Here is a 13,750-nt window from a genome sequence, read left to right on the forward strand (position 1 = left end):
TAATGGGTCTTACATTTCGCAATAACACACGTAATATAAATAAGAAGTCATTTAGGATCGCATCTTTAGTTGACAGATATTCGCCAGTGAAGACACTATCACCGTACAGCGTTTACATTCTACGTTCCTTGGGTTACAATGTCAGAAATTTTGGATATCTATCAATCCCCCTCAATAGACCAAAGCGTAGATAGAGAAGAGGAACGTACTTATTATCCTTACGTGCAATCGTTTAATAACAGTGATGAGATACAAATTGACATTCATCAACCTGATGCATTTATTTGCATGAGTGATTCGAAACTTCGCATTATTGGCGAACTAAAAGAAGAAGCAACTACTACAATACCTGTTGCTATAGAAAGTGAAAAAACAGAAACCCCTGTTGCGGGAGAATGTAAATTAACAAATAATGCAGGTCTTTACCTGTTTGAATCCATAATTTACTCTTTTAATGGCAAAGAAGTTGAAAAAATAAGAGATCCTGGTACTACAACAACCATTCATAATTATTGTGCTTATTCAGCAAATCAGTCTAAGAATCTTATACAAGCCGGTTGGAATCCAAATGCAACAGGCCATACAATACTTACCCAAGACGAAAAAACCAAGAAATTTGAAATATGGGTGCCATTTAGTTATATTTTTGGTATATTCTTTTACTATAGAAACGTTATGTTTGGACATCATTCTATACGACTTGTACGCAGTCGCAATGATGATAACGCGTATATGGTCACTGGAAGTGCAAAGAAAGCAACCATAAAAGTGCATAGCGTGTCGATACAAGCAAAGCACATTTATCCCAGCGACAAAGCGAAAATAACGCTATGGCCGAAAATTCAAACCGATAAACCTATAACTATAGGTTACAGAAAATGTGAACTTCATGAATTACCAAAGTTAAAAACAGGCACTGACAAAGAAATTTGGAGTATTAAAACAACGACAAATTTGGAAACGCCCAGATACATCGTCCTCGCATTCCAAACAAACATAAAAGACAATCATAAAAAAGATGTTGCGAAATTCAGCCATATTAACTTGAGAAAATATCAAGCATGGGTGGGTTCAAGTGTTTATCCTTATGCAGATCATAGTCTCGATTTTACATCTAATCAGTATCTATCAGCATATACGGCATATATGAATTTAGTGCAACAGTTGACTGGAAATTCTGCTGCCGATCCAATAATTGACTACTCTACTTTTGCCAACACACCTCTGTTTGTAATTGATTGTTCAAAACAACCTGAACCTCTGAAAGCGTCAGTGGTAGACATAAAGTTAGAATTTGAAAGTCATGAAAATTTTCCCGAATCGACCAAGGCTTATTGTTTAATTATACACGATAAGATAATTGAATATAGACCTAAAAGTGAAAAAGTGCAATTCTTAATATGAAAAAAAGTGTTAGTTTCTCTGAAGCACCTCCAACTATTCATTATATGTGTCATTGGTCATACGCTTACTCTCAAGCCAGAAGAGGTGATAAATGGATACAATGTGCTGCAGATAGAGATAGATTTCGTTTACGTATTCTGAGGACTGAACAAATTTTAAATCCTGTATTAAAAGTTGAACACAGATCGAAAAAATTTATCAGTCTTCGTTTGACAGTCTGAACAAGATGAAGTTTCTGGTAATAGATATGCAGGGATTTTGTATTCCTGAATTTATACCGAAGGAGATGACATTCACGGATGGTCGGTATGTAGCGCATTATTGGATTAAATCACTCAAGCCGTTTAAAGATCTTGATCCGAAAATTAAAAAACATATACGATGGTTCGAAAACAATCATCATCATCTGAGATACAACGACGGCATCGTAGATTCTAACGAGGTCCCGAATATTTTATACAAACATATTATACAGGATCAAGTAGACACGGTCTATGTAAAAGGACACATCAAACAACACTTTCTCCAATTCAACCTTGGACAATATAATGGAATTCGTCTAATAAATTTGGAAAACACACTGGACGTTCCACACCTTCTTCAGTGTATACCGTACAATTGTACGCACCACATAAACGGACAGAAAACAGCATGTGTATGTAGTTACGAAAATTGTAAGACTATATACAATTGGTTGATTGGAAAATTACCTTAAATAAAATTGTTTGTGGAACTTAATATTGAAGTTTTTTTTTTTGTTGACATGTGCAGAGTTTTTGTTATCTTAGAAAAAGTTAGTACTTACGGTCTATTATTTTATCAGCTTGATTCAAATGAACATTTGTGTTAGTTTACGTTCAGCCATGGACGAAGGTGCTTGCATTTCAAGCATGCACCGTGATAAAAGTGCTAGTGAATACACAACATGCGATTGTCCTACTTTTGCGAAAGCAAGAAATAACGTTAACAGCATCAATTTCGATTCCCGTACTATTTCGATAGATGATGACTTTCCGTTACTTGATCGAGACGACGAATTAAATCATGAGAAAAATTCGATATTTGAAGAAAAATATGAATTGACGAATCCCTTATTTCGCATTTCTACTGGCTTAAGTGTTGTGCTAGATTTTTTACATGTCGTAAAAATTCTGAACTGGCAAAATCGTTGTGTAACATTTACTACAGAAAACTGGAAGTGTTTTGTGCAGTTTTTGAATATTTTAATTAAAATACATTTTGAAACATCGAATTTGGACTGTGATGCTCCTAAGAAATTTCAGTTCGACGGTTTCGAATTGAACATTGCAACATCACATGATTTTTGCAGTGGACCAACAGTCATCGAATTGAGAAGAGGCGATACGGTTTTACATTTAGGACCAGCGCTTTGCCGTGAAATCATAGCATTAGACGAAACAATATGTTATAGATTAAAATTCTTAGAAGAGTTACAATTTTGTAATTTTTATAATAATATGATTCGTTACTTAAAATATGTCCCACCTGAAAAAATTTATTATGCTACGACTGCTAATTTACACTGCATGAAAGAACTGCTAGCACAGCGAAGTTTCAAGGTTTTTGCAGATCTCGCATCAACCGATTAATATTAAATTTAGATTTTTGTTAACATATATATAACAAATGTAATTTTCAAAATTACCAGCACGGAAAAGTTTCAAGTTTTTTTCTGATCTCGCATCGAACGATTAATAATAATTATTAAATGTATTATTTCAGCGTTTTTCCTGCAGACATGTACTATTCAAGAATTTGTAGGCTGAATGATAAAATAAATAAATGAATAAAAAATAAATAAAAGCGTCTTTGTTTTAATTCCCTACCACAATAATGAATAACAATAATAATAGAGCTATCTATTCATATTCGCGACTCACTTGCGTGCAGTACCTACGTGTGAAATCTTAACTCTCATATCAGCGAAAATATAAAATGGCTGCTAGTTTGAATGAATTGAACAAAATTGGGAAATGTGAAACTAAACCGAAATTAAATCCCGATGAGCTAAAGATTGGTGAGAAATACCCGATTTGTGATGTGAAAAAAGTTAAAGGAAAATTTGGTGATTGTGTCCTTGTGGAACTCGAAGAAGGTGTCATATTTTTACCAAAAAGGATGGCAGATAATATGTCCGATGACTTGATCGAATCTATCCATGAGGACGTTCTTTGTTTGGCTTTGGTATATCATGGCACCAAGGACACTGGAAAGAGCAACCCAGCGCATCTCTACGAAATCGTGCAGATATAAAACAGCTCGTAACAATATAATTATTATCAATTTATATTTAATCAGCATTATTAGTGTTAGTACTTAGTGGTGTTTTTTTTTTTCACAATGGAATCAGCTACAACAGAAGTAATCGAGAAAATGATCGATTCTGTTACCAAAATGATGCAACTGTGTAACAACAACGTCCAGAAATTAGAAAAAGTGTCAAAATTGAATCGAAAAAATCTACGAATCGTGAATGGTGTATTGCGAAATTCTGACTGTGTTGGGGAGAAAAGAAGATTGGAAAATTATTTAGCACGTATCAAAGGATTAAATTTACATATCGAATCAAAAATCGAGAATGAAAAAATTGGATACGGTAATAGTAAAAAGAGAAGAAACAGTAAGGTTCGCTGGATAGAGGTAAGTTTTATTCATTCCCCTTAGTATCAAATAAGAAACACTAATTTTACTTAGGTAAAATCAGCTTTCGTCGGTCGCGTGAGAACAGGAGCAGTTGTTAATTTAGATGAGAATCTTGTTGATATTCGTCGATTTTTTCACGACGCCAGCCCGTTAATTTTTTCAAGAATCACAAATATTCTCAAAAAGATGACAGCGATTAAACTAAATTTCGAGATGTCTTGTGAATACATAATTCCATCGACAGGAGAAGTGTCCCTGAAGTATTTCAACACACCCAACACTATGATTTTATTATCGACCGACATTCAGAAATCTATTGACGATTTAGCTGGAATTATTCAAACCAAAGTAAGTTATTTAGATTTTTTTTTTCACTTAATAACAAGGTATGGTATTATTACAGATGGAAGAATTCGCAGAATCTAAATCTGGATGGAGTCTACGGAAAATATGTCAGCTAATGGTTGCGTTCAACAAGTACACTCCAATAAACGGCCGAATCTACATACCGTTGCCAACAGAATTGAAAAAGAAAGGAGGCATTATTAATATAATGAATACTGATCGTCTTTGTTTTGTATGGTCGGTACTTGCAAGTCTTTATCCCTGTAAAGATAGTAATTATGAACGTACTGATGCCTATCCGCAGAACTATCACGATATATTAAATTTACGTGGTGTACAAATGCCTGTTCAGTTATCAAGTATTCCTAAATTTGAAGCTCAAAATTCTAACATATCAATTAACGTGTTCACGGTCAATGACAAAACGCATGAAATTGAAGGCCCTATATATCATACAAAAAATGTAAAAAACCATCACATAAATTTATTATATTTAAAAAAGACTCGATCCAAACATGGCCATTATTGTCTTATTAGCGACTTAAGTAAAGTTTGTGGAAGAAATATTTCGGCTCATAAAGCGAAAATGTTCATTTGCGATAGATGTTTAAATCATTTCTCCCTTAAATCACATTACGAGTCGCATCAGCAGGATTGTAAATTATTTTCTCCAGTTAAGATTACTTTACCTGATGAATCTAGTGCTCATTTAGAATTTTCAAATTACAAAGCGCTTCTTAAAAAAGGTTTTGTTATTTATGCAGATTTTGAATGTTTGTTAATTAAAGGTAATGATCATCCGATGAAATATCGACATATACCTTACAGTGTAGCGTTCACGAGTGTCTGTTCTTTTGACAATAGTTTAAATACATTCTTTAGTTATATTGCCAGTTCACCAAATGATCAAACACCGGCTTCTTGGTTCATTGCAAAACTTCAGAAAGAAATTAACAAAATGACGCAAATTCTACGCTCGCGAGATTTGCCAATGTTGCCCCTTTCGGACGAGGAAAAATTAAATTATAATTCGTCAATGGAATGTCCTATCTGCGGTCGCGTTTATTGCGAAACCAATCCAAAAGTCCACCATCATGATCATCTTACAGGGAAATATATAGCACCGTATTGTCAAAATTGTAATTTACAATGCAAAAAAGATTATAGTATACCCGTTTTTTTACATAATCTTAGTGGGTATGACGCTCATCTTTTTATTGAGGAATTGGCTCGTAGTAATTATGTCAATTTGGTACCATTAAATATGGAAAAATATATTGGATTTTCGACTTATTTCAATCAAACTCGAGTTACATTTTTAGATTCATACAGGTTTTTATCTTCGTCCTTAGATTCTCTTGTTAAAAATCTAACTCCCGATCAACTTTTAATTACAAAGTCATATTTTTCTGATGTAAAAAGTTTTCCATTGTTAACACGAAAACAAGTGTTTTGTTACGAGTACTTAGATTGTTGGGATAAATTATCGAAAACGAAACTGCCTGAAAAACATTATTTTTATAGTAGTCTGCACGATGAACACATATCAGACGAAGATTATGCTCACGCTAAACTAATATGGGATGAATTTTCTATTAAAAATTTAAGTGATTACGCCCTGTTTTATTTGAAACTCGACGTATTGCTTTTAGCTGACTGCTTTGAAAATTTTAGAAATCTGACTATGAAGTATTATGGACTCGATGCTGCCGGTTTTTTTACAGCACCTGGCTTATCATGGGCTGCTGCTTTGAAAATGACACAAATTAAACTCAGATTATTCACAGATATCGATATGACCCTTTTCATTGAAAAAGCTTTAAGAGGTGGTATATCACAATCTATATGTCGATATTCAAAAGCCAATAATAAGTATTGTTCGTCATATGATCCAAATTTGGATACTAAATATCTAATTTATTGGGACGTATGTAATCTTTACGGATGGGCACAGTGCCAGAGTTTACCATACGATCATTTTAGGTGGTTAGATAATTTCGAAATTGAAAGTCTAGATATAAATACATGCTATGCAAACACTGCTGATAAATGTTGTATTTTAGAAGTTGATTTGGAATATTCGCAGTCTCTTCATGATTTACATGAACAATTACCATTTTGTTGTGAACATCAGATGCCTCCTAATTCGCAAAATAATTCAGAGAAATTATTATGCACTTTATGCGACAAAACTAAATACGTAATTCATCTTGAGAACTTAAGACAAACAGTGCATTTCGGTCTGAAAGTGATAAAAATACATCGTGTTTTAGAATTCTCACAAAAACCTTGGTTAAAGCCATATATAATGTTTAATACTGATTTACGAATGCAAGCCAAATCTGCTTTTGAAAAAGACTTTTTTAAATTGATGATAAATGCCAATTATGGCAAAACACTGGAAAACGATCGAAAGAAACGTAAAATAAAACTAGCAAACAATTGGTTTACCGCTAGAAAATATATCTCTTTGCCAGAATTTAAGTGTTCGCAAATTATAAACGAAGATTTGGTTGTTGTTGAATTGAATAAAACAACTATAAATTTCGAGAAGCCGATTTACGTAGGATTTACAATTTTAGAATTATCAAAAACGTTAATGTACGATTTTCATTATAATTTTGTCAAAAAAGACCTATCAAATTGGTTCGCTTCCAAATTATTATATATGGATACCGACAGTTTCATTTACGAATTTACAACTTTACGTAAAGAAGATACAACCGATATTTATCATATAATTCGAGATTACGCATCTTTGTTATTTGACACTTCAGATTTGCCTGTCGATAATCAGTGGGGTATTCCACAAGTGAATAAAAAGGTACCAGGAAAATTTAAAGATGAACTATGTGGTAAAATAATGACCGAATTTGTATCGCTTAAATCAAAAGTGTACGGCTTCAAAATCGACGGAAAAATAGTAGCGTTCGAAAACTTAAAGGTGTTGGTAAAACAGCCATAAAGCATATTACGTTTGATGACTTTTATAAATGTTTATTTAATGAAGTAAATCAGAATTGCACTTTTAATACAATCCAGTCGAAAAACCACCAAGTTTTTACCGTAAAAATTCATAAAAAAGCACTCGATTCATCGGACAATAAACGATATATATTACCCAATAATGTAGTTGAAACTTTGCCTTGGGGTCATTATAAAATTGTCAACGAATGAAAAATATATAACTTTTTTTTCATAAGAAGCTGATTCTGTATGTGTTGAAATATTTTCTTTTTTGTTATGATTTATAATACATATACCTGTAACCTATATTATCAATAAATAATCAACAAATTATGGAGGTTTTTTTTCTCTGATTTGTATGTTATAAATGGTGCATGCGAAATTTAGAAACACCACATACACTTCCTGTACACGGCCACACGCTTTGTGTTAAGAAAATTTGGGGACGCTCATTTGAAATATTTTGGTTCATTAATAAATTATGACCGTATTTAATGAGTCATTCCCTTGATTTTCCTAACACAGTGGTTGCAGGAAAAGGCCGACTCGGCGGCCCCTCCTCCACTCGAGGTCATACAAAAACACACGCATAAATACGATTGACAATACGCTCCATTCAGGGTCCCTGCGATAGTCGAGATGCCGAGGTGACGGTTAGCACGAGATCGGACGACGTTCGATTCCCGCATAAAGACGAGGAAAAAAAACTTTTTTTCATAAATTTAAAAATTGAGCGCCGCGCGATACAGCGGTGGCGCCATCTTCCATCCTGCGCGCGCACCACACACACCTCTCCATTACAACAATAAGCGAGAGCGAGACGACAAACAGGGATCCAAAAACGCCACGTGTTAGACAAGGAGAGCGATACCGTTTCAGTAGACCGGAAGTCCATAAGATTTACACGGAGCTTGTGTGACGTCAGCCCCATTTATTAACTACTCACCAAAAAACTTGGAACGATGTTTAATTTGTTTTAAGGTACTGATACTATAGGGCAGTGGTTCGCAAACTGGGTGCCGTGAAAATTTTATAATAATTTTAATAAATATAAGCACAAAACCAACTTTAAAAAATAATAATTAATGATCTGATTTTATTAATATAGTACAACTGTTCAGTAATGGAAAATGTGTTCTGAACATGTTAATTTTCTTCATACTGAAGTAAGATGGCTATCTAAAGGCCGTGTTCTTTCTCGATTTTGGGAATTCAGAAAACAGATATAAACGTTTTTTGAATCAGAAAATATTGAACAATTTTTTGACCTCCTTCAAGACCACGTTTGGTGTGTAAAACTAGCATATTTAACTAATATTTTTGAATACTTAAATAAAATATGTAAATTCAAGTATGCAAGGTAGAAATGAAAAAAATTTGGCTTCAAAAGACAAGCTTAAATTATGGAAAAAATATTTATAAAACAATCTTAACAACAATTACTTATTATACAATCATGTGATAAAGTGTTTTTGATAATAAATTAGTTACAATTAAAACTGTTCCTGGAGGGGTGCCGCCAAATTTTGTTTAATATTTTAGGGTGCCATCAATAATAAAAGTTTGCGAACCACTGCTATAGGGCATCAAAATTAATTGAGAGGGTTGCCAAACCTGAACAAAAATAATTTGTTTATTAAGTTCTCGAAATATATTAGCTATTAGACTTGAAGTTCCAGATTTAAAATTTCAAAACGCAGTGGCTTTTCATTCAATCAACATTGATGACTCGTATTTTTGGATAACTTGAGTGAAACTTAATATTTATTACACAAATCGTACCTTGGAAGGATTCATTTGTAGCGGAATATATTTCGTCTAAAGGCAGGTCGTACGATTTTCTTCAAACAATTCAAATACGTTTTTTAATCCAAGACTTACCTATCATCCTAATGTGACTTTTAAAGATGTATTTTTCTCTAATTTGGATTTTGTTATCAAATTACAGTTAACCTTTTTCAGGAAAATATATCCAATGAAAATCAGACCATCCTTCTAAAAAGAAAGCTTTTTTGCTGTTTGCTTTATTCTTTCATAATTAATAATTATGAAATTAATATAACAAAAATATATTTTTGTTATTTTAATCCATTTTATGCTCAAGTATTGTAAAAAATAATGAACAAACACTTTCTTCCTTGTTATTGCCCATATTATAAAATATCATAAAATGGTTTATTTTTTATTTTTTTACTTTCCGAGCGCCTGTCTGTCAGTTGTTAGCAGTTTTATTACAGAGAATCTGAAATTATTGAACTAGTTGTTGAAATTTTATGTGTATTTTAGGACTATCATGTAGATAGCAAAATACTAGCCAAAACTTGTCTTATCAATCTTATCATCCTCAGCAACAATTTGATGACGAAATAACATGGGGTTTATGAATCCGCCTTTATATTTTACTTTGGATAACCCGATTTTCTGAAAACAAATCCCACTTGTGGAACAACATTTTACGAATTACCTTGGAAATTATAAAATCGAATTAAGGTTATTATGGACATGGTACCTATATTGTTAATGAAAATTTATCTCTTTATCCCCACAAAAATTTGATGTGGTTGTATCGAAATTTTACTATACCGGGTGACGCAAAACATTAATTAATGAAGCAATTAAAGCAAACACGGTTTGCCTTAATTTCCGGAGCTTTGGCAATATAGTAATATTAGTATAGCAGTTATCTATCTATCTATCTGAATTCATACTGTTCGACCTCACCACAAAATTTCATTACGAAAAACTCACTTAAAACACACGCATAGCATGATTTTTACATACTTTTTATTTTTTGCGATTCACACACAATTTTATTTTAACTTTTAAGGGAGTCATAATAAAACTGAATTTGTAAAGTCAAATTTTGTAACAGTTTATCTAAGAAACTGGAATTTGAGCCGCGGGAAGTTGTGTCTAAATAATTTTACATCAATTTTTTTAACGATAATTGTCAAAACATACAAGTGCATGACGTGCTGTCGCATGATGGTGCAGTCACGTGATCATATTGCAGTGGTCAGGACGACATGAACCGACTTATATAAAGCAATATAATTTACTCGACCTTCATTACCAGCATAATAGCGTATAAAATATAGCTCCTAGGGCCGGTTTATAGAAAAGCGAATTAAATATTTAATCCTTGATTAATTTAACAGAGGATTAAAGGTGGTGATTAGTTAAAACATGCCCGTTGCCTAGCAACGGACCTCAATTAATTTTTTTCCACCATATTCGAAATAAATGGACTGTACTGAGAATGTCGTCAATACTAAAGTGACCAAAAAAGAAAACCTTCAGTTGGTTTTTCATAATTGTAGATTCCAGCTGCAGTATTGGATCGTGTATTTGGAAATTTTAGGTAGATTCGGTACATTAAAGTTGTAAGAAAGAGCATCATCATGTCTGAAAAACCGACTCTGACAACACATTTTTTTAATATTTTATATGTCAGATTACTAAAAAGATATATTTATCCAAACAACTGCTTTCTCTGATCATCAAAAAAATTGCATTTTAAGAGATTTTTACTTCGTGAGCGTAAGCTAAGGAAATATAGTAATCAAGTCTCATGCCCCTAGAGAACGAAAATGTAGTCTCCCGTTTCCGTCTGTCTGTCTGTCTGGTGTCTGTATCGATTTGTATTAAAGACGTAATCTCCGAAACTACTCAACTGATTGTTGTCAAATATTTTATGTATATTAGGAATATCATGTAGATGGTAAAACGCTAACCAAAATTTGGTTAATCGTCGCCATCAACAATTTGATCACGTCATTTAAAAGAATTATATTTTAAAATTATTTAAATGTTATACAGTAATACTTATACTCCTATACGGCTAACTGTTCACAAAAAAAATAACACAGTATAAAAACATTTTACCACTAACTCAGAAGATAACCTTCCGTGGCCCTGCGATTAAGACGTCAGTATACGTACCAGCGGTCGCACGTTTGATGCCAAACTTGGCCGTTTTTTTTTCTCTTTTTCTCTCGTGCCGTGTATTATTTATGTTTATGACGTCGTAATAAATTTTTTACTGATCAAATTAACCCCATTTTCCTGAAAAGGTGGGAATACGCATGACATTCTGTTCAACTATGGCTTAATTAATAATTTCAGTCTTCTGTGTTGACGTAACAAACTCATTCAAATCAAACAAATTTCTACGTGACATTTTTCCTATGTAAGTATAAACAAACACTGGAAGTTTAAGATTGTTATTATTGCTGAGAGGCCATTTTTTCTGGTTGGTTATCTGCTTTAAATATATTTTACATTGTTCATGCTGCAATTTGCTGGTTTTTACTTTCTAGAGGTTATCATAAAACAAATATCACAGAATCTTTTTTTATAACTCTCCAAAGAAGCGTGATTTGTTAGGCCTGTACTTCAGGAGTGAGAGAAGTTCAACTAAATTTTCATCACCACTGTGAAAGTGAACACTGAAATTACCGAATAAAAGGAAATATTTATTTTTGATAATTAAAATTTTTAAAACTGCTGATTTTATTTCATCAAAAGTTTCTAATTCTCCTGAAGGAACTCTGTAAATCGATAAAACTAAAAAGGATGATTCTTCAATGGCTACAGTTTTGCAATGGATTTCTTTAGATAACTGACATACTCGGGTAACAGATTTGAAATTTTTTGTCATCTTATAGAGGCAGTCAGTACGTATAAAGCATCAGCCCTACGGCACGAAACTGATCTACAAAAGAAATATTTTAGAATAAAGCAACATAACGAGTAGACTGAAATTTCATCATTGATTGTTGTATCAGATATTCCAAAATAAAAACCAAAGTAGAAGAACGACATCTAAAAGTCGGCGTTTTTGCTCCAACGACCTAGCATTCGGACTGTGAATGCACCTTTCGTAGGTTGGCCGGCTCGCAACGAGGCCGCATCCAGTCCGTCCCTGTCCAGCCCTCTGCGGCCACCGTCGCAATTTGTAATTAATCGTATTTTTGCAGAATTAGGAATTCGCCTTCGGTCGCATCGGCGTCCCCTCTTCGTGGCGGTCCGTGAACGCATGCGTCCGTCCCAAGCACCTCTCGCACGTCGTTCCTTCGTCAGAATGCCAGATCGTGTTTCGGTCGCGAACGGGACGTGTGTGTCCGTCATGGCCGGCAACATCGTGGCCGAGTGGCTGCGATCCCTCCACCTGGGCCAGTACTCCGAGAGTTTCATCGACAACGGCTACGACGACCTGGAGATCTGCAAGCAGGTGGGCGACCCCGACCTCGACGCCATCGGCGTCTTCAACCCGGTGCACCGCAGCCGCCTGCTGCAGTCGGTGCGGACGCTGCGCGAGGAGGGCGCCGCCTCCGTCTACTTCACGCTGGAGGAGAGTGCCGCCGTCCACGAGGAGTGTTTGTGTGACAATGTGAGTGCGAGATCGTCGAGGACCTCGTCGGGTCGGTCGGAGAAGGAGGCGGGTGGCAGGAACACGCCCGCCGCCTCCGACAGCGGACAGGAGGTGGCAAAGTACTTGGACGAGTACGAGGAGGGCAAGGCCGAGCTGGTGAAAATCCCGAGGATGCAGCTGAAGATGCTACTACGGGAGAAACTAGCCCACGACGGGATCCGCTTGAGCTGTCAACCCTATTCGACTCCGGTGAGTGTTAGACACGTGACCGGCAGTTGCTGTTTGGGGGTATTTGGGGCACAAACTGTGTCTTCTTTTCTAAGCGACTTAAGTCATAGCAAACAATTGGCATTTTCTCCCAAAATTTATTACTTTATTGCAGTAGCATAAGGCCGTCTCAGAGCTTCGTTCAAAAATCGCGAATAGAAAGAGAGGGTTGTCGTGCTTTATCCACTAGGTCAATAAATCTCCCTAGACCCGCTGGTGGTTATTCAGATATTAGTTTAGTTATTTATTGTTTTGTCGGGCACGTCAATTTCGCTTGGAAAAGAATATTTGGGTTGCGATAGGCTGTCGGATGGGGCTGCGTGTTCTCGACTAGGTCGCAGTCCTACCTGGATGGCGAGTGTCTTTATGGATTGCCGAGTGTCTGACCTTTGCGCGACCGCTTTCTACTCGCAGCGGTGTCAGCTCAATGGAAAAATGGTTTGCAAAGACGGCATTTTTCAAAATGATTATATACTTTTTTATTTAGATTTATTAGAATTTGATTTATTTTTGAACGCACCCTACAGAAATATTTTTCTTTGTTCAATATGAGACACTGGTTTGCAGTTTTAACTGAAGAGCTGTCTGTTATGTGAGTACATTTTTATGCAAATTCGTAATATCAAACATTTTTCTGTTTAATTACTTTCATAAAAATTCTGGTGACGAACTCCACGCAGACATCGTCAAAAAGAGTCGTAATGATGACAATTGCTTGGAGCGAAATAT

At 34.9% G+C, this 13,750-nt stretch overlaps 2 protein-coding genes across 4 annotated transcripts in view; both read left to right on the plus strand.

Moving 5' to 3' along the window:
* The first annotated feature begins 3,158 nt into the window (after positions 1–3,158).
* Positions 3,159–8,189, plus strand: LOC135127333 (uncharacterized). Its single transcript, XM_064053777.1, has 5 exons — positions 3,159–4,065; positions 4,120–4,416; positions 4,472–7,237; positions 7,915–7,950; positions 8,001–8,189. The coding sequence occupies exons 1-5, from the start codon at positions 3,766–3,768 to the stop codon at positions 8,187–8,189; spliced, it is 3,588 nt and encodes a 1,195-aa protein (XP_063909847.1). The 5' UTR covers positions 3,159–3,765.
* Positions 8,190–12,447: 4,258 nt separating this feature from the next.
* LOC135126912 (uncharacterized) overlaps positions 12,448–13,750 on the plus strand; it is a 459,555-nt gene continuing 458,252 nt past the window's right edge. For 2 of the 3 annotated variants that reach the window (XM_064053135.1, XM_064053136.1), the window contains exon 1: positions 12,448–13,003. In XM_064053135.1, the coding sequence (XP_063909205.1) occupies positions 12,464–13,003 (540 nt within the window). In that variant the 5' untranslated portion in view covers positions 12,448–12,463. The remainder of the gene's footprint in view (positions 13,004–13,750) is intronic. The other variant, XM_064053134.1, reaches the window with a different exon arrangement.

The sequence above is a fragment of the Zophobas morio genome, unplaced genomic scaffold, assembly GCF_036711695.1.
Source record: "Zophobas morio isolate AGI-343-1 ecotype UQ-CSIRO unplaced genomic scaffold, CSIRO_AGI_Zmor_V1 ptg000011l, whole genome shotgun sequence".
Taxonomy (NCBI): Eukaryota; Metazoa; Arthropoda; class Insecta; order Coleoptera; family Tenebrionidae; genus Zophobas; species Zophobas morio.